At 38.4% G+C, this 22,336-nt stretch overlaps 1 protein-coding gene across 13 annotated transcripts in view; it reads right to left on the reverse strand.

The window, feature by feature from the left end:
• PTPRQ (protein tyrosine phosphatase receptor type Q) overlaps positions 1-22,336 on the reverse strand; it is a 208,856-nt gene that overhangs the window by 171,212 nt on the left and 15,308 nt on the right. For all 13 annotated transcript variants that reach the window (XR_012666450.1, XR_012666451.1, XM_075124328.1 and 10 more), the window contains 10 exons: positions 19,358-19,544; positions 18,936-19,220; positions 17,479-17,763; positions 15,565-15,834; positions 13,997-14,257; positions 8,132-8,262; positions 7,802-7,931; positions 5,759-5,909; positions 4,987-5,093; positions 4,299-4,396 (listed from right to left, as the gene is read on the reverse strand). Coding sequence is in view for 11 of the 13 variants with exons in the window: in XM_075124328.1 (XP_074980429.1) it covers positions 4,299-4,396; positions 4,987-5,093; positions 5,759-5,909; positions 7,802-7,931; positions 8,132-8,262; positions 13,997-14,257; positions 15,565-15,834; positions 17,479-17,763; positions 18,936-19,220; positions 19,358-19,544 (1,905 nt within the window). In the remaining 2 variants the exon portion in view is untranslated. The remainder of the gene's footprint in view (positions 1-4,298; positions 4,397-4,986; positions 5,094-5,758; positions 5,910-7,801; positions 7,932-8,131; positions 8,263-13,996; positions 14,258-15,564; positions 15,835-17,478; positions 17,764-18,935; positions 19,221-19,357; positions 19,545-22,336) is intronic.

Below are 22,336 nucleotides of genomic sequence, written 5' to 3' on the forward strand. Positions count from 1 at the left end.
TCCTATGCGTCTGCACCATCTCCAGAGCCACCTGCCTCCTCCAGTGGAAGAGCAGCTTCACAAACACTAAGAGAGGAAACGAAAACCCTGTTCTATAGCAGTATTTCCAAAGGGTGGGGTGTGCCCCCCATGCAAGGATGGACACATGGGGTTTGAGGAGATGTACAAATTAAGAGAGGTAGGCCTTTAATAACACATGGTGGGCTTCAGGGGGATCATGACTGAGTTCATTTTACTGAAGTGGCACTCAGCTTTCATAAGTTTGGGGAGCACTATCTTATATGCTGGAGTGGCAAATTCAGTTATCTTCAAAGAGTTTATTAAACAGCTGTGGAAGGAATTTGAAATGTCTTAACCTTTCTACTTCTCTTTCCATTTTATTTTCATGTTTCTTACTAATTTATTGGTATTTATACTACAGTAGTGCACACAAGCCCCTGTCAGGATTGGGGACCTGTCATGTATAGGCACCAAATAAGATGAGGTCCCTGCCCCAAAGTGGTTTCTGGTTATCTGTAACATTACTGAAATAATTACTTTCCCTTACAACAAACAGTTCAATTTAAATTTATGAAACTACAGTATATTATTTTATCATAGGGGTTTTTAAATAGCTTGAAAGAGTAATGGCTAAACAGTTCACTCAACACCTTGGCAGTAGTGTATAGCGATGTAATTGACTCAGTGGCTGGCATGACTTTAGAAGATTCATTTCCCAGGCAGATGGAGCGCATTAATGGCTGACAGGTGAGGTGCTTGTGCTCTAAAGGAAAATAACAATACACTCTAATAGCAAACCCCTGCTAGCTGAATCACAGAGCAGTACTGACCCCAGTTTTGCAGGAGACCACCTACCAGCCATTTGGATTAGAATGAAGATGTAAAGAATAAGAACTACCTAATGGGTAAAAGAGCAGGTCAAGAATTAATGGATAGGATCAGGCATATAGATTTACTTTGGACTGGGGCCAGGTACTTCAGAGCTCTTGGTGCACCTGGACCAAAAGAAAAAAAATCATATAATATTCTTTAAAACTGTAATTTTCAAAGGAGCCTAAGGGAATTAGACACCCAACTCCATTCATTGGTACGCTTCAGCAGCTCTATCCTACTCCAAAGCCGTATAACTGCTTTCTAGCACCACAAAGGGATAGTACCACTGAACTGGATCATACCAATAAATAGGATTTGGCCACATAACTCCCACAGGCTTCTTTGAAAATCCCAATGTAAATTCCTAGGCAGCTTCAAGGTCTGTGAGACTAGTCCTGCCCTAGTCCCTTCCATGGGCATTGAAAGCCCTGAATGCAATGAAACTCTGCAGCACAGGAGAGCAAGAGTTAAGAAGCACATGAAGGAAGTCTGCAAACACATGTGCCACCAAGCTGTGCTCTGTAAGAGCCACTTGTGCTTTAGCATGCATGGTTTTTAAGGGGCAAGAGTTGGGCCAGGGAAAAGGAAAGGCAGGGCAGGTAGACCCACAACTTCACGGATCCACCAGCTGCTTCCCCCCAGGACAGGAGGGCTTGGGGGTGAAGAGAAGTATCACAGGAGCGAGAGTGACCTGAAAGCACAGTGGTACAGCCATGAAGTGACCGGGAGTGCGGATTCCATCCCCTCAGACCCCTGTGTATCTCCCTAGCACAGTGCCTGTTTCTTTGGGCTTAACTCCACGAAGAATGTTGTTTACTCATGTGAATTACAGAGAGTGGCAAAATACTAAAAGCAAAGTAATGTATTAAAATATCTACATTTACATGAAACAAGAAAGCACATTTTAAGTATTATCTTCACTCTACAAACTACTATACATGTCACGGAAAGATGGTGAGCTGGGATGATTAATTTTAAATGATTAGTAAAATGATCCCAATTATGCAGGTACACTTTGCTACGTAACCAGTCTACTGAAGCCTCTCTCATTAAAGTTTTACACAATCTCATTTATTCAGGAAAAACACTGTCTAACATGGCTGCCTCCTCTATGATTAGTCAAACAATAATACTGTGTCACAGAGATTAATATTAGTGATTACAATTTTTTTCCATAAGATTTGGTAAATACATCCTGGCCAAACACATATGAACAATTTCAAAAGCACATCTCAGCTTGCATAGAAAATCAAAGAGAATTTATTTTAAAAATGGGTAAAATAATCTGGGATGCATGAAAGAATTGTGCTGTGGCTGGGATCACTGGCCACTCTCAGTAAATCAGATTGATGGAGAACACTGTATTCTTACTCTAGTAGAGGTACCAATCTAAGAAACTGCTATATTAAGAAAACTCAGATTATAGGACCTCAATGTCACAGGTCAAATCTGAAACCTTAGTGCACATATAGAGAAAATTACCATTTCCAATATCAGCGGGCACAAACTTCTATTTTTAATAATCTAAGAGAGCTTTGTATCCAACTTCTCAGATAGAGATAATCCCCACCATTATATATAGGCAGAGTATGTAGTGATGCCTGTATGTAAAGTTGCATAACATTTTCCATTATAATCCCCTATTTAAATTATAAATGTGCCAGATTTTACCTGTTTGGGTTGAAATTCTCCATGCTTGGTTTCTGCCTCAGATTACAGGACAATAAGAGTTTTACTAATTTGTGATTCCCCTCCCCCGCCCCCCAAAAAACTGTTTCACTGAAAAGGTGCTTTTGGGGTTTGGAGCAGGGACTTGAAATTGGGCATAGATGGTCATCAGTAGAGCCTGGTAGAAGCTTGCTGCTACAATCTCTTAACATTCCAGATACATTAAATATGTTCCCTAGCTCCACTGATCTTCCATTTGCACTGAGCATGCTCACAGATCCATACAGCTCCCTATATAACAACTATACTGAATAGGCTTCTAACCTCACAAAACTCCCTACATGTCATTTGCATGACACATTCTCCTAGCCCCAAATATCTTATTATACATCGACTGCATTGAGCATACTCCCAGGCCCCATTGCGCTTCCATCTGCATTGAGCATGCTCCCAGGCCCCATTGCGCTTCCATCTGCATTGAGCATGCTCCCAAGTCCCATAGACCTTGAGTTCCATTTAGGACACAGCAGCAGCAACAGCATCAACAAGAAGAGGTATCCAGACCCCTCTTTGGCCATACTGGCCTAGGAGCCAGAAAGAAATCATGAATTCTACTCTTCCGTCTTCCATAGCTTGATATTAATATCTCTATGCACTTCATAACCCTTATTATATTGAGAAGAGCTTCATGGCCCTATTTAAGAGGCAGGCAAATATCATTCTTCCCATTTTACAGATGGGGTAAAACAGATGTTAGTCAAGGACTCTTCTGACAGAGCCCGGAACAGAAACCTGTATCTGATCTGGCAAGTCTCATCCACTGGGCCACACTTCTTTTCAAAATGAATGTGCCAAATATATATGTTTGGCTATGCTTTCTGTAACTATTATACATCAATCCACTTCTGAGCCAGGAACAGAACCCAAAAAATCCTGATTCCCAGCATTCCACTCCTGTCAAGCAAAGAGTTGTATGAGCCATTGGCAAAGTGTGTAATGTGTCCCATCTAGTGACTGCTCAACAGACTGCCGCTGCTGTCAATTACTGTTTAGCTCAACAGGTAGGGGTCCGCACTGTGAATCCAAAATTCCTACGCTAAAACCCTGCTGATAACACGTCAGAAGATCAGTGTAGCTTCACATGATGGAATTTCTGTTTTCTCTGTTTTCTTTGTAAAGTTGAGCACACAAAGATTATGCCAGAATTATGATTATTCATGCAGTCTTAATTTGGCCACCTTGTAAATGAGCATTGTTATTGTTCTTCATTACATGCTCACATGCTGTTTGTTTTACAGGGCCCCTACTTCATTCATGCAAATAAGCAGAAGGTTGTAAGAAGAGAAAGGATAGTCTCTTGTGGTTAAGGCACTGTATTTGGCCCCAGGAGGACTGGAATTTATTCTAGGTTCACCTACAGATTTATTTTGTGATGTTGGGTAGGACGCTATCATAATGCACATGCACGGGGGGCCCAAATTAACATTGTATGGGTAAACTTAATTCTGGCATTCCCTTACTTTTGAGTGCTTGAGTACAATCTTAACATACTTTTAACACAGTTTTATGTATGTAATATGTACCTAATATAAAGATAGCTGATTTTCCTCAAATGACAGTAATCCTTTCACAGATTAATGTGAAATATAGAGACAAAAGAATCCCTTTAGGTTTTGCAGTATATGGTATATTTCACTGAGAACTGAAAAGGATTTAAAAGGCAGCACTACTTTTTACACATTCTTTATTTATCTCACCTGAAACATTTCAAAGCCTCCTCTTGGCAGTTTCCAAGACAAATATACGGTGTTCTCTTCTTGTCCAAAAGCCTGTAAATCTGCGGGTGGATCAGGATCTGAGGTAAAAATAGACAGATACACATAATATAATATCAGAATAGTCTAGACAAGTTCAAAGGAGAATGAGTTTTATAGACATTTTTAAAATTAATATTTTACATTTCATACTAAATATGAAAATAAAGTTTACATTTCATAGCTCAGAAGAATGAAGGATAGACTGTATTCATTCCTACGTGTTAACAATATATCATGTTGTTGATTGAGGTACAGTGTGATAAAATAACTAGTAAATTATAAAAAATATTTTGGTTTAGGGAGATTAAAGTAATGCAAAATTCTGTAGAAAAAGCAATTTTATTTACATTATTTTATTCTAATTATTCACACCATTTATCTAAGTACATGTAGCTTCCCTTAATAACATAGAAGAAAATTATTTGTTTCTCAATATTTTCATTTATTTCATAATGTTTACAGATCTTTAGCTTGAAAAAGTAAGAATGTTATAGATGTGTATGATTTAATCATAACATTTTTAAGATTCCTGGATTAAATAAAAATATTTTTCAACCAAGACTTTAAAAAAAGAACAGCACTTACTATCTGCAGCCCTGAAAAATAAATTAAATAAGCATGAACTTACAAGTACTAATCTTGAGGGTGGTAGGATGGCTTTTCTTTAATCCATTGGTAGTCACAATACTAACTAAGAAGTCAGTCCCCGGGGAAAGACTGTCAAATCTGAACATTCTATGTATTTAAGAAAAACATGGTTATATTTTTAGAAATTTGGAAAACAAATATATATTATTACTGTACATCATTCACAGATTAATTAATATTACAAGGGCCTAATGCAAAAGTTATATGCATATGCTGCCAGCCATTGAGATTGCTTTTATATGATGTAAGTTAAATTCCTTACAGGAATCAGGTTCAGATCCTGCAGTCACTCTATATGCAACATTCAGGTAGCATTAATTCATTTCAGACAGAGATGGATCTGAGATGATAAATTTTGGGCCAGATCATGACATGACCATAGGCTGGTGGGTAGGTGTTCAGACCCAGGGTTTTAATTTGGGTTTATCGATGTATAAAGCCCATTAGATTCGTTTATTTCTAAAAAAAAAAAGTAATTCATAAAACAGGAAGAGGACGATGTTTGTTGATCAAGATTAAGATTTTTTTTCTGTATGTAAGTGCACATTAACATTAGTGTGCAGGATTGGACTAGGTGACCTCTTGAGGTCCCTTCCAGCCCTACATTTCTATGATTCTATGATTTTTAACTTACCTGTCAAACAATGAATATTACATATAAATAATAATTCAGCACAATCTCTTTAAATATGCAATGTGACCTCTGATTATATATATTTATCTGATTGGGTAGTAAAATATCATCCTCGTACCTTACACTGGAAGATAAAATTTCCTCTGTGTGGAAGCTTTTGCTGATAATTGAAATAATGTATCCATCAAAAATATTTTGTGCTGATGGCCAGGTAACAGTTATTGATTCTGAGTCTTTACTGTGATTCATATATTTAACCGGGCTTGGTACTGTGTCAATAAAGAAAGCAATGTTTAAACAGCCTATTCTATTACAGGGCTAACAGCACCAATTACCCCCAGCCAAAAAAAAACAAAAAACACCACACCTAGAAAAGTGTGTATAGACCCTAAAATATACTTATCACAGGGATACACGGAATAATACATACTGGGCTTGATTCTCCACTGTACCAGACCTCTGAGCAAAACTAATAGGGAACTGGTCAAAGCTCCCTGATTTACAGCCACATGGCCCCCTGTACAAATTAAAGCTGCAGGAGGGGCAGCTTTAATTTACGTCACTGACACAAGGTCCCTCAAGGACTTCACACTAGTGGGGAATTGGCATGCTCCCTCTCTGTCTCCACTCTCAGGAGTAGCAGGAAGGATAGAAAAAGAGACAGACAGGCCAGGAACAGAAGTGGAAGGGGTCAGGAGGTGGGGTTGTGAATAGGAACAGAGGGGGAAGTGTGGTGGATAAGAGGAGAGGAGGACAGGCAAGAGCCAGGTTGGGTTGGACAAGAGCAGAGGGGCACAGAGAGAGAGAATGGGGCAAACAGCACAGTAGGATCAATAACCACTAGAACACACTCCCTTCTAGAACCTGGAACTGAACCCAGGTAAGTCTCTATATTCCTTAATTCAGCCCCATGTGTTATGAGAAAGTCTTTAATTATCTTACTGCAAAAATACACCTTTTTTGTAGCCTGACAGCCACAGCTGAGTCACCCCTACTAGCCAACCAATTGGAATGTGACACTCACTGGAGGAAGAAGCAGCAGTACACTGATGAGCTCTAAACCACAAAATCATTAACTGGGGATGGTACTAGATAGTGGCAGTATGATCACTTGATGGTGATATTTGAATACAGTACAATTGGCAGTGTCTTCAGAAAAGCAGCCTAAGTAAGTTATGAGTGCAAACGGGGGATGGAGTAAGGGGCGAGAGAACCTTCTGAAACTGAAAGAGGCTGTGGATTGAAAATAATTCTAGAAGGAGAGAGAGTTACAAACAAACATGGATTCAAGTGATAAAGGGCCTTAACTGAGAGCAGGAGCTAGCTATAAGGAAAAATAATCTAGTTGTGTAACAGAAAGAAAAAAAATCATGGCAGCAGAGAGATAGACAGCAGAAAGTGTGATTAAAATCAAAGGGCCATGACAGAAGAATTTATGAAGCCGAGGTGGGAAATATATACGCTTCTGAGAACTAGAGTGCCTGTCTGAAAGGAAGACCAACCACTCTGGTGGGAAAAAAAACAGATATGGTTAGCACCTAAGAATATTGACATGATTGGAAAAGAAAGGAAAACAGAAAACACAACTGATGTGAAGTCCAATGATACTTCAATATTGCAGGAAAGAGAAAACCATTACATAGATATTTCTTAAGCCAAAGCTGAAGATGGAGAAAATATATAACAAATTCATTTCTGGTGTAAATGGATGCAACTCCAAAGTGATGCCAATGGGAATTGCACCCACGTACAGGAATCAGTTGGGTCCACAATACACAAAGTTGCCCAAGTTCAACAACTGAGCAAGCAGGACCAGACATTAAAGAAAGGCAAATTATTTTGCTTGCTTTCTCTAATGACTAGCAACACTTGCCAAGCACTGTGCAATATCAGTCATGAGAGTGGACATCTGGCAACATAATTCTTAAGATAACATTAGCAGGACCATGGCACAGTATAACCATACCCAAATATGCTTTTCAGAGCATGGAAACAGCCAAAGAAAAGAGCCAAGAAGATAACAATGAAGGAGAACTTGCAAGAAATTACAAAGATGGTTGAACTAACTACGTAAGACAAAAAAGTTTCAAGCAACTGCAGGAGAATACAAGTAATATTGGTAGAGGCAAACATATACTGAATTATAACAGTAAGGTCTCACCTGTCTCTATTTCTTTTATTACAAGAAGGCTGTCTTTGAAACCTTCTTTTTCTGTTCGAATTGTAAAGTTGTACAGCATTCCAGGAATAAGATTGGAAAACACTGCCATTTCTTGCACGACTTTTTGGACCTACAAATCAAACATTATAGCTTATGTATTTCTATGGAACAGCTGCAAGTTTTTTTAAGTAATAGTAAAATGTTTATTTGAAGCATCTCTGTGTTTTGAATGGGTCAATACCTGTTAGCATCAGATACAATTTATTTGACTGGAAAGGGTGCAACAGTAACTTTCTTGACTATACACAATGAATGTTCTTACAAACATACCATGATAGTGCTTGCACAATTTGTACACGTGACTTCATACTGCTGAAAATTTCCATCAGCACGATCCCAAACAATTTGTATTGAAGTATCGGTAACTTTACCTTCATGTACATTTATTGGAGCTCCCAGACCTAAAGAAAACAAACCACATAAAACATCTAAATGCAATGGGCCCTATCCCTCAGTTCTGCACGCATAAATGCCATTGAAGGCAATGGGAGACATGCAAGTGAAGCACAGCAGGATGAGACCTTATATTGTGAGTACTTTCAGATCCCCGTAGAAACCAGTGAAAGTTTGGAACAGAAACAAATGGCACGATAGGATCCAAGATGACATAAGGCCTCAACTGGAGTATTGTGTCCAGTTGTGGGTACCACATTTCTGGAAAGATATGGCCAAATTGAAGAAAGTCCAGAGAAGAACAACAAAAATGATTAAAGGTCTAGAAAACATGACTTATGAGGGTTTCAGAGTAACAGCCGTGTTAGTCTGTATTCGCAAAAAGAAAAGGAGTACTTGTGGCACCTTAGAGACTAACCAATTTATTTGAGCATAAGCTTTCGTGAGCTACAGCTCACTTCATCGGATGCATACTATGGAAAGTGTAGAAGATCTTTTTATACACACAAAGCATGAAAACTCCCACCCCACTCTCCTGCTGGTAATAGTTTATCTAAAGTGATCACTCTCCTTACAATGTGTATGATAATCAAGGTGGGCCATTTCCAGCACAAATCCAGGGTTTAACAAGAACATCTGAGAGGAGGGGTAGGAAAAAACAAGGGGAAATAGGTTACCTTGCATAATGACTTAGCCATGTGTGGAATATGAACAAGAGGCTGCTCGGCAGCTCTCCAACACCACTTTCTACAAGCCATTACCCTCTGATCCCACTGAGATTAACCAAAAGAAACTACAGCATTTGCTCAAGAAACTCCCTGAAAAAGCACAAGATCAAATCCGCACAGACACACCCCTGGAACCCCGACCTGGGATATTCTATCTACTACCCAAGATCCATAAACCTGGAAATCCTGGGCGCCCCATCATCTCAGGCATTGGCACCCTGACAGCAGGATTGTCTGGCTATGTAGACTCCCTCCTCAGGCCCTACACTACCAGCACTCCCAGATACCTTCGAGACACCACTGACTTCCTGAGGAAACTACAATCCATCGGTGATCTTCCTGATAACACCATCCTGGCCACTATGGATGTAGAAGCCCTCTACACCAACATTCCACACAAAGATGGACTACAAGCCGTCAAGAACACTATCCCCGATAATGTCACGGCTAACCTGGTGGCTGAACTTTGTGACTTTGTCCTTACCCATAACTATTTTACATTTGGGACAATGTATACCTTCAAATCAGCGACACTGCTATGGGTACCCGCATGGCCCCACAGTATGCCAACATTTTTATGGCTGACTTAGAACAACACTTCCTCAGCTCTCGTCCCCTAACGCCCCTAACTACTTGAGCTATATTGATGACATCTTCATCATCTGGACCCATGAAAAAGAAGCCCTTGAGGAATTCCACCATGATTTCAACAATTTCCATCCCACCATCAATCTCAGCCTGGTCCAGTCCACACAAGAGATCCACTTCCTGGACACTACAGTGCTAATAAACAATGGCCACATAAACACCACCCTATACCGGAAACCTACTGACCGCTATTCCTACCTGCATGCCTCCAGCTTTCACCCTGACCACACCACACGATCCATCGTCTACAGCCAAGCTCTGCGATACAACTGCATTTGCTCCAACCCATCAGACAGAGACGAACACCTACAAGATCTCTATCAAGCATTCTTACAACTACAATACCCACCTGCGGAAGTGAAGAAACAGATTGATAGAGCCAGAAGAGTTCCCAGAAGTCACCTACTACAGGACAGGCCTAACAAAGAAAATAACAGAACGCCACTAGCCGTCACCTTCAGCCCCCAACTAAAACCCCTCCAACGCATTATTAAGGATCTAAAACCTATCCTGAAGGATGACCCAACACTCTCACAAATCTTGGGAGACAGGCCAGTCCTTGCCTACAGACAGCCCCCCAACCTGAAGCAAATACTCACCAGCAACCACATACCACACAACAGAACCACTAACCCAGGAACCTACCCTTGCAACAAAGCCCGTTGCCAACTGTGCCCACATATCTATTCAGGGGATACCATCACAGGACCTAATAACATCAGCCACACTATCAGAGGCTCGTTCACCTGCACATCCACCAGTGTGATATATGCCATCATGTGCCAGCAGTGCCCCTCTGTAATGTACATTGGTCAAACTGAACAGTCTCTACATAAAAGAATAAATGGACACAAATCAGATGTCAAGAATTAGAACATTCATAAACCAGTCGGAGAATACTTCAATCTCTGGTCACACGATTACAGACATGAAAGTTGCGATATTACAACAAAAAAAACTTCAAATCCAGACTCCAGCGAGAGACTGTTGAATTGGAATTCATTTGCAAATTGGATACAATTAACTTAGGCTTGAATAGAGACTAATAGAGACTGGGAGTGGCTAAGTCATTATGCAAGGTAACCTATTTCCCCTTGTTTTTTCCTGCCCCCCCCCCTCCTCAGACGCTCTTGTTAAACCCTGGATTTATGCTGGAAATGGCCCACCTTGATTATCATACACATTGTAAGGAGAGTGATCACTTTAGATAAACTATTACCAGCAGGAGAGTGGGGTGGGGGGAGGTATTTTTTCATGCTTTGCGTGTATAAAAAGATCTACACTTTCCACAGTATGCATCCGATGAAGTGAGCTGTAGCTCACGAAAACTTATGCTCAAATAAATTGGTTAGTCTCTAAGGTGCCACAAGTACTCCTTTTCTTTTTGACTTATGAGGGAAGATTGAAAAAACTGGGTTTGTTTAGACTGGAGAAGAGAAGACTAAAGGGGGACATGATAGCAATTTTCAAGTACATATAAGGTTGCTTCAAGGACGAGGGAGAAAAATTGTTCTTTTTAATATCTGAGGACAGGACAAGAAGCAATGGGCTTAAGTTGCAGCAAGGAAGGTTTCGGTTGGACATTAGAAAAAACTTCCTAACTGTCAGGATAGTTAAACACTGGAATAAGTTGCCTAGGGAGGTTGTGGAATCTCTGACATTGCAGATTTTTAAGAGCAGGTTAGACAAACACCTGTCAGGGATGGTCTAAAATAATACTCAGTCCTGTCTTGAGCGCAGGGGACTGGACTAGAAGACCTTCCAGTCCTACACTTCTATGATTCTATAACACACACAAACACAAAATTTTGGAAAAAGAAAAGTAGGGAAAGAATGGAGCTAATATTCGTCACAATTCAAAGAAAATCAGTTGCTGCTGATGAACTTGCCTATCTGAAAACCATATTGGGTCTGATTATGCATTTCCCTCTGGTGGCAGAGCTGGCATTTCTGGGCAGGCTACCAAAACACCTTTTTTGCCATCCACTCCCCCAAAACGTACTAATCCATCTCAACTAGTATCACACCACCATGCCCAGGGCTAACCTAAATATTGTGGAATGGGTTAGCAAGATGATATTATGGGATACACCAAGCTTAACTGACTCATTTCCTATAAAAAGGTGTGTATGGATGGGTAAGTGTGCTCTTTAGGTCTCAGTCTCCTGTTGCAAAGGTGGAACTAAACTTGCTATTCCATTCGACCCCAGCAATCAGCTTATCTCCTGATTATATTGGTTTACATGTCAATGCCATTTTTGCAAGGAAAAGGAATAGAATCTTTGTTTTAATTAAAAGGTTATATTCTCCTAATATTTTTCATTTTTCATTAAATTTCTGGGGCTCAAAGGCCAACTCAGCTGGAGAGAGAAGTGCAGGATCAAGCCCTCAGGCACAAGCTCCCATGGCTTGTGTGTCAAAAAGCATAGCCCTTCAAATTCTAACACAAAATTCTATGCACACGCTAAAACCTTCTACTTGACATATTTTCATTTTGACTTAGAACACAAAAATGGTCCCACACATGAGATCCCTAAAGGTTCTACAAACTAAAAAAGTAGGTATGATGTCAAGAAATGTGTGTGGACTACATTTTCTACACTGGAAAAATAATATCACTACAGAAAACTGACAGTAAGTTGACAGCAAAACATAAATATTTCACGAGATACGTAGCATACAAGGGCCTCTGAACATGACGGGGCTATGTGGCCCTCATCTCGGACTATGTTAAGGATTCACCGCATATGTCCATATATCGTTACCTTACTACAGATGTTGTTATGTGTATTGGAGTTCAATATCACGTATGCAGTACATTGTCCTCAAAGTAGTAGCCCTTGGTTTTCTATCATATCCCTTCAGTGATTGTGTTGCTAGCCACACTCACCTCTATTTACTACAAAATATATTTTTCTCAAAAACAGATGTTAAAATACATATTAACTTCCACATCTCATTTCTGTAATAAATATTTGCAAATCTGAGCTCTTTCCACATGGCCCTAAAGCATTCTCACTGATTAATCATGGAGCTAATAAAAAGCACTGGGGGACAGGGGGGTATTATGGTAACACTAAATGTGTGTAATATTTGTTTAAAACCATTAAGTATCTTTTTAAGCAGCCAAATTTTTACAAGAGAAGGATGAACAAGGAGCCAAAGTATCTGTAGCTGCATACAATGGCCAGTTCTCTGCGTTGCAGTAGGGGTGGAAAAGGGTGCAGAAGGCTCCTCAGAGTAATTGAAGTAGCCTCTATGACTTCATAGCCTTGAGAGGGGGAGGTTTTTTTCCTTCTGCCTCCAATTATCTGCCCAATACCCAGCCGTCTTACTAAGGCTGCACTCTGCCATGAGGATTTGGCCCAAAGTCATTTCATATTTTAGGGCCTGGGTCCTGGGAGGTAATGCATAGAACTGGTTTAAAAAATGGTAAAGATGTTTAATAGAAAATTCAGAAATCATTTTCATCCTGTAGGTTTAAAAAAGGAACATTTATTCATTCATCCAAAATTTTCTACAATGATTTTTATCAAGTTTTCAGTCACAAAAATTTTCTGTTTTGAATATTTTCATATTTTTGTGAGGTTTCCCTGTCTCTCTTTTCCTCTCTCCTCTTTTTTCCTTCTACCATTTTGCCACTGAAAAATAGTATATGATGTAGGAGGTTGAGAAAGGAAAACAATTTAAATCAGAAAAATGAAAAACCAAAACATTTTTGGGGTTTGGCGTTTCATTGGGGAAAAAATGGAAAATTGCAAAACAACAAAAAAATTTCACCATAAAATTTATTTTTAGAAAAAATATATTTGTAGTGGCGGGGGGGGAAAGTCATTCCAGGAATTCCAGCCAGCTTTAGTGATGAGCATCTCCTACGAAGTGCTTAGCTTAATTCTCAGCACCTTGCAGCACTGAAATTTAAACACTATTACACATCCCCTAACATACCTTGAGATGTATCCGTTAGCACAGACCTATCGATAGCAGGACACAGAAAAAGCTCTGTTGATATTCATCTGATTGACTATATAGGAATGGTCAAAATGTCAATACCTTATTTTTCCCACAAGGCCAACCAACAAATTTAATATTGTTTTAATTCTTGAATTACATGCTAATTATTAGTAGAGACGTGGTACAAATAAAGCATCTAAATGAGTACAAAGACTTAAAATATCAGCAATGCTAATGTATAGTTATAGCTTTCTTTATAAAACATGTAGTGGTATGATTTCATTATGAATTGTCAAAATAGATTTCAAAGTCTGAAGCTGTATCTATACTGCGTAAAGGAGATCATGGCCTTCAAAAGAGATTTAAAAGTTGTAATTTAGGATCATACACGACTGAAATTTAAATTACTTACATGTTTTTACACCAGGTACGTGATATATGGAGCTTAACATGTTTCCACTTATTGTAGAAACATAGAAATCATATTCTGTGCCTGGGATCAAGTTTTCAATTGTTACTTTATTATCATTCTTTAAAGCCAGCATAGCATTAGGTCCTCCTTTGCTTGTAACATATATACCATCAAATACTCCAACATCAGGCATTTGAAGAAATAAAACCACAGAATTACTAGAAATGTCATAAGGGACAATAATCTGAACTGGTTTCGGCTCTGGAACAAGAAAAATTAGAGCAAATGTCATATCAGTTAACAATAAACTGAATGAAAATAATACAATAAATCTGAAGCAGGTTTTCTGATAAATATGTTCATATGGCATAAAGTGATAACTACCATAATAAGATACAGTATCACTGAGAAATAAACAAACAACAACAACGAGCTCTCATATAGCATTTTTCATCACTGGATCTCAAAGCACTTTATAAAGGAGGTAAATCTCACAACAGTTTAGTCTACAGAAGATGTCATCTTAATTTCCTTTTCATTCATAATTCCAGTAAGCACTGAAGTACCAGTATTTGAAACAAATTTAGAGAAATGAACTTATGGATTGTAAAATAAGGAGAGTAAATTCAGCCACAGAACAAGTGCCAAGTAAGCCTGCATTTGACAGGTAAGCAAGCTTTATATCTTAGCATTCTTGCTCCACAGCTGGTGCTAGCTGCTGTGAAAAATACCTTTTGTAATTTCCTGGCCTCTGTAACTGGAATGAGGTATCGGACACCGTGCTTTGGCTCAAAAATTACTAAATCTGCCAGAAAATACTGTAATCAGTTACATTTACTGTGATGATGTCATTTTTCAGCTGTCTATATTGTACAGCCTTATCCCCTTACACAAACACACATATTGAGTGTGAACCTTCCACATTCCTTACATACTTGTTAAACATCTATATTGTACCAGTCTCTCTATATATAGTCTCTCTATATCCCTGGAGACTAAGTATAACAGGGAAGACCTTTAGGTAAACAATGTGCAGTTTTTACTTCTCATAGATTATGTGCACCATATTACTACTTATTAGCCTTTAACTCTTTTCCCTTATCCATTTACATCTTTGTCAATATACTCTTGCTGTAGCATTTTACATAATTCCTGGCATTTTACTTGGATTAACAGCCTTTCCAATAACAGACCAATATACAGATTATCTAACCCGAACCATTCCCATATTCAGTCACCCCATTTCAAATCCACAACACACCCAATCACTTTTCACAGTGGGAGTAAATGTCCTATCTGGTCCCCATCTCTCTCACACAATTGCATTCAGTGCTGCCATTGCACTTCTAAGCATGGTTATGATACAATGCTGTACCATTCTTGTGCTATGTAATTCTGAAGCTCTAACTTAAAGACTGTGCTTCTGCCAGTTTACATAAATGCATTGAATCTCTCAATTTAGACCCAGTATTGCCAGGCAAGACTACCCAATCTTCCAAATCATTTATGCTACACAATAATAATAATAATAATTAAAAAATGTTAATCTTTATAAAATTTTATCTTACTTAGGGTGCATTGAATGGTCTTCAGTTCACTCATATTTCCATTATTCACAGTTGCCACTGCTATTTCATAAGTCATGCCAGGAACTAGATGATTAATCTTAAATCTATCTGTGGTGTTTACTAAAAACTTTACAGTTTCATCCACATCTGCAGTAGGTTTCACTTGAATGTAGGATCCGAGGCCCTCTTGTGGTACCTTCCAGTGAAGAATTACACTCTCTTCTTGAACATCCTCGGGGTGAATAACAACATTGCTAGGTGGACTGACAGCTTAAATAAAGACAAAAAATTACAGTGTATAAACACAGGTCAAAGGTATTGTCCATTTAGTAACCGTTCCTAATGCAATCCTTTGGTTTTATGTTTTCTTTTGTGATACTTGAATAAGACACATACATAACCATAGCAAGAGAAACCTCTAAATTTATATAGTGCTTTAATCAACAGAGAGGTTATATCAGATTATATACCCACCTTCTGTAGTTAATGATTTTTAATTGAATTCTTTCACATAAACTTCAGCTTCTGTTTTGAATCTTGTTGTATCTCTCTGTGGTTTTATATTGCAGGATGGGGTGGGCAGGTGGAAACATTAAGGACAAGGCTTGAGGAAGTGGGAAAGATGGGAAGGGGAAGATGAGCTATCCCGAATGTGTGAAAGGATGAACAGTACTGTGCTTTTTGTCTCTGTGCTGTTGAGTCACCACATAAATATAGAAAATGGATGGTTTAATGGTGACTGGTATATGAAAGAGTATTATTTATTACTAGTATTTTATTAAAATTGCTCCAGTCATCCTTTGTGGCCACCTTTACTCACAATCAGTAGTACTCGACTCTGCAGTTAGTCCCTTCCATTGCAGTGGAAATAGTCACAGAGTAAAGCACTAAACACTGTGAATGAGGGTATCAAAATTTTACCATTAGTATAATCATTGATCTATCTTCATGTAAATCAAATGAGATATTTCTGGGGGGGATGGGAATTCCCCCTCAGCTGGGACCCTGTTCTGTTCCCTATACTCTCTCCCCTCTCCTGCTCCTACAGGAACCCCGGGTCTCCCCCAACCAAGGAGTCTCCCCCTCTCTTACCAACACAGTGCAAGAGGCAGTGCTGCCAGGAATCAAGTTCTCAGCAGACTCCCCTGCACTCCACCGAACAGACTCCCAATACACCAGGTCACAACCCCATTTGACCTGACCATCCCTCTGTCTTGACAGAGGCGTGGCCAAGCCAAATTTGAGTGGCATTGTGACCCTGTGCACCAAGTCACAATCGGCACTCACTGAAATTTGGCTCTCCCACCCCCTCCAAGGATTGTCTGGGTCAAATTTCAACTGCATTGCAACCACACAGCCAGAGTGACATTCTGGACTGCTTCAGCAGTAGCTGTCCTGATTTAGTAAGAGATCGCTACTTAAAAGTGGTTGAGTCATGGCCCCCCTGTTCCACAGCCTATGGAACTTTGAGCAAGTGCCAAGTGCAAATTGCAAAAAAACCCCTCCTAACTGGTGCACTGGTCAGCTCACATTTAATTTACCACATTTGCTTAAACTTCACATTCATCATGTTTTTATGTTCAAACCTACACTGGAGCACATGGGGATTTAGCCATTTTATTATCATTAAATATATGAGCTGTGTAAATAAATATATATAAACCATTATGAAATGTATTTAGCAAATATTAACACAAGCCACTGGGGGAAAAAAAGAGGATAGATACACTCCCCATCTGGAAAATTAATGAATGATAGAGGCAATTTAGAGTCAGAGAATTTGCCTGGCTTGCCTCCAAACATGTACCAGTAAATCACTACCTATATAGTACCAATTAACAATAACTTTGTGCTTTCTATTTTCAATTTAAATGGAAAAGATATATATATATACATATGTATGTATGTAATTACCTGTTGTAATTAATATAGGCTTCTCACTGCAGCTTAGAGATCCTTTTTCTGCTACACTCTGTAAATATATCTTGTACTGATGATACGACTTGATGTTTCTAATTACCACTGAAGTGGTGCTTTTCTGAACTGATAATTTCTCCGATGTGTTTACTTCAGAATCCAAAATAGTGACAAGATAGTGATGAAAAGATGCATTGGAGAAGTCCTCTGGGGGGTCCCATTGTAAATAGATTTCTGTTGATGATACATGTGTAGCCTCTAAACTGTGAGAATGTAATGGCCCTGATGACAAAATTAAGAAAGGAAAATAAGAAAATAGCTTCTGGCAATTTTTTAGTTACTATTTATTAAAGATATAACCAGATATGCAGGAGTTGGAAGTATGCAATCAGTTTTCAAAGATCAAACCAAAAAAGTCTTTCAGTTTGGAATAATCCCAGATGATATGCAGTTGATTCCCTATATAACGGCATCCTCTCCTTCTAGCAGCTTAATTATCTCAGTCGTTTCATATACCCAATTTTTACACCTAAAATGTTTATTTCTTTAAAAAACCATTTGACTTTCACTTTGGAACAAAAAGTATAATTTCATACTTTTTTATCTATATTACTTTCAAAAAGAAGGTACAAAATGATTGGATTCAGACAGAAATTAAGTTGTAAAATATGTTCCTCTACTTGTGGTATCATTCTTTGGCAGACTGAGCGGTTTTAGAGTTTTGTTTGTGTCTCTGAAGTAATTTATTCTTAATAAGATTTCTCTTTGACTCACCTTTGATTCAAAGGAATTAATCACCTTTATCCAGTGTTTGCTAGTGTTCACTGAGTGTGTTCAGTTAGATTTTGGTACGACAGTAGATAATTGGGTTATACATTTGTCTCTATTCCATTTAGCTCGCTCCACTGGGTCAAAAATAACTATAGTGTATTTCAAACTGCGAAATTTGTCTTTACCTTTGCTATGGATGTAGCATATAGATATGGATATAGCGATATTTCCTTGAGAATTAGAACCTGTGCAATTTTATTAAATCTTGGTGGGCAAATGGGTGCCTTTTCACCTTTTACTGACAGCCTGACCCCTACCCTTTTGACCTCAGTGGAAGTTCTAGGTGCAGAATGACGACAGGATTGAGGTTTTGAAATATTTTTTAAATCAGAAGTTAAATCCTTGACCTTACAGCTAGTCACATTTTAGCCTGTTTTCTACTTAAGCCCTATGTAAATCCTCAGTCCTTTCACCATCTGTTCCAATAGTGCATTTTAGCTGTGGATTAAGATCAAGATTTTGAACATTCTAAAATCTGGCAGTGTTCATATCCAAGATTTCAGTTCAGCCTGTGTCTAATTTTAGCATGTCCATGAACACAAAACATAGTGTCTTAAAAGAAAAAATATATGAAAAAGTGAATGATTGAATGGTTATTTATTCCTCTATGTTTTGTAACTTACTTGTCTCTACCATCAGAACTGGACTTAAGTTAGTCTGTGCCCCTCTGGGGCTCCTTGCTGACAGTAAAACCGTATAGAGGCGACCAGGAGACAATTGCACAATTGTTGTGTATGTTGTATTTAGAGGCAAGCGCTCAAAATGTTGTTCTGAATCATCAAAATAGTATTTAATTATAAGTTCAAATCCTGATTTAAGCCAGCCATTCAAATCACTCCAAACAAACACAGCTTCAGTTGTACTGACATCTTGCACGTTAAACACAAAGTTTTCTGGTACAGAAGGTACTGAAAAAGAACACCAAAAATTTAGAATAATTGATTAATATAAAGGCTGATTTTTCTAAAATTAACATCATTAATGTAGTTTTATGGGGGGGGAACACTTTCAAATAAATGTAAAAGACTGAAAGAAATATAGTTACATTCATATTCACAAATATATGGCAAAGATACATAGCAGAAAAATCCTGTGAAGAAATAGTTTGGACCAGTTGGATTTTGCTGAAAAGCATAGCAGTCAGTTTCATTCTCTGGTATCAAGGACAAGGACGAGATTTCAGCTTTTCCAAGATAAGGAGATCCATCTGTCCACAAAAAGTGACCTTCTTCCTGCAATAAACAAAAAATACAGGAAATATTTCTTTTAAAGTTATACCGCTGAATTATTACCATTCATCTTTTCTACAATATAGCTGACAGATCTTGAACAGTTGGTATTTACATCTTGCACTTATTTGCACAAATTATTTATGTGGGACATTTTGAATTATTAAACTATATAACCTTAACTATGGTGTTGCCACCACTCTACCATAATTATGATGGAAAACATCTTGCTAGAAATGATATGTTATGATAAAAGCTACATGAGGTTAATGCAGAGGAATCAATAATTTTAAAAAAATCCTCTAAATATCCTAGTAATAGTTATGAAGCAACTTAAAAAGTGTTGTATATCACAATAAAAAAATTAATGGTGATCACCTGCTCATAGCTAGTTTTGTTGATAAAGTTATATCTCATTTCTGGAAATGATACTGGGTAGTCAATCATTCTGAACAAATTCAGGAAAAAAAAATTTATCCTGAAAGCTTGCCTACTGTAAACAAGACTTTGAGAACATTTAAAGCAAATGAAATTGTTTTTCTGGGGCCAACAATGTTCTCAGTTCATATCACAACATGATACTGTTGCTTCCATTGCAATGCTCAATGTTTCCATTTTGCATGGTTTAAAGGGTTAGAGGAGGATTTTCAAAAGTACATATGACAGACAGCTAACTCTCAAGGACTTTCACCAAACTACCATTTGTGCCTTTGAAAATTTCCCCCATAATGTTAAAATACTGCAACTGAAATTAACACATCAATTAAAAACACATGGAAAAGTTTACATTGAAACCGGTACCTGAGTCTCACCTTATTCAACCTTATTATTAACAGCTTATTATTAACGCCCAGAATAGTTAATGTGATATATTAAAAATGGATATAGCTTGTTATTTAGGGTGTCCCCATACAAATTGGTTCAACCTCTAGCAAAAGACCCCCCTATATCTAATAAGCATCCAAAGATTGGATTTTGATAGCTGGTAATATATAATTATAGTTTACTCACATTAACGATTCTGGGCGAGTCCAGGGACCATGTAACAGCATCTTGGACCAAGTTGGGGGAGCTACACTATGCACTGTGGTTTCACCCTGAACATGCCTCCAACACTGGGGCTTATAAGCAGAACTTCAGAAGACAGCCAACGAGCCTGTGATTGTCTTCTGAGGTTCTTATATCAGGGGAATTGTCCTCCAGCCAGAATCAGGACTCTCAGAGCCTCTTTATCTGGCATACAGGAGCTAGAGCGGGGGGAGAAAAATCTCACCTTAAGTGCCCCAATCTTAATTTTCTATTATAAGCTACTTCTAAGGTATCTATCGCCATGATATCATGCCCTCCTCCAGTAGACTCACTGAGGTCTATAAAGTTTTAAATGTAGCTCAGTGTCAGGAAAGGACTACAGAATGAAAAACAAAAAGAAAACAGAAAGAATAAATAATAATTGCTAATCAACTCTTGTGATTTTATGGCAAGTCTCGCAATATGTGGCATTTTTCTTAAAGCTTCTGGAATCCTCTGATTAAGTGAGAATCTCAGCTTTAATTTTTTTTAAACAGGTTTCTAGCCCTTAGGGTTTTAGAGGAAAATTAGAAAATGTATCCTAACGGTACAAAAACCAAGAGGCAAATAAAAAGAGCCCAAAATGTTTTTTTTAATCTGATCTCTATTTTAGGGGGACTGACTCATGATTTTAACACTTGAGTTGACAACACTGTAAATACAAAAATCAAGTTTTTCTAAATTTCTCAGATGGCGAACTAATTGCAGTAATAACACACAAAAATCCACATACTGTTTGTACAGTATAAAGTCACAAATTATCTGTGAAGAAAGTTCAGCAAGGTGCTTGAAAATCAAGCACGTTCATTATTATCTCCTGTCATTCTGAAAAGAAATTACTCATCTAGTTCATTAAACTGATCAGACTCCCACAAACAGAGAAATGCTTGTAAAGGTAATATAAACAGCTGGTTAACTGTCAAATTCCAAACTGATAATTAACTCTTTCCTTGTGTAAACAGAGTTGACAAAGTAAAATTCAAATGCTTCTTCATAATATGTAGTAGATATGGAAATAACATTTGCAGTATTTGTCTTATGGAATACCTTTGTCTTTTATGGCATTTTAAAAATATGACATTCTGCCTATAGTACCAAAGGAACTTAAATTAACTTCAGCATTCTAAAAAAAATTTTACTTCTTAATACAGTTATTGGCTTCCTGCAGGAAATCATTTGCAACCCGGCACCCCAATAACCTTCTCTCAAGGGGGGTTCTACACTACAGAAGGAGGAAGTGAGTAATATAATACTATCTGGATAACTTTACAAGGCCTGCTATAAAGGGGCGAGTTCAGAGAAGGAAAGAATGGCAGAAAGGCCTGGGACAACAAAGGGGTGACATCCCTGCACCAGGCTGCCTCCACAAACATAGCCAAGACACTGAAGCAGACTGCTAATTGAGGGCCCAAGAACTGCCCTGACTGAGGACAAGCCAAGGAAGGCCAGTCAGGAGCAACAGAGACGTCTCAAAAGCCCACATTAGGAGCCCCTGGCAGGGGGACAAAAAAATAATTTTACACAGTGTCCAGCTCCTACCTGCTCCCTCTCTTGTTTATCCAGATACTCACATTGCAGAGCTCCAGCCTTGCTTGAGACATTGCAGGGTTTTATCTATCAGCTCTGTGTTCTTGGGGAACCATGGTGCAGTACCCAACCTGATTGACTCATGCAAGACCTTCCCCAGCCCTGCTTGAACCAAAGCCAATCAGAAGAAAGACTTACAA

Source organism: Caretta caretta, chromosome 1 (genome assembly GCF_965140235.1).
Source record: "Caretta caretta isolate rCarCar2 chromosome 1, rCarCar1.hap1, whole genome shotgun sequence".
Lineage (NCBI taxonomy): Eukaryota > Metazoa > Chordata > Testudines > Cheloniidae > Caretta > Caretta caretta.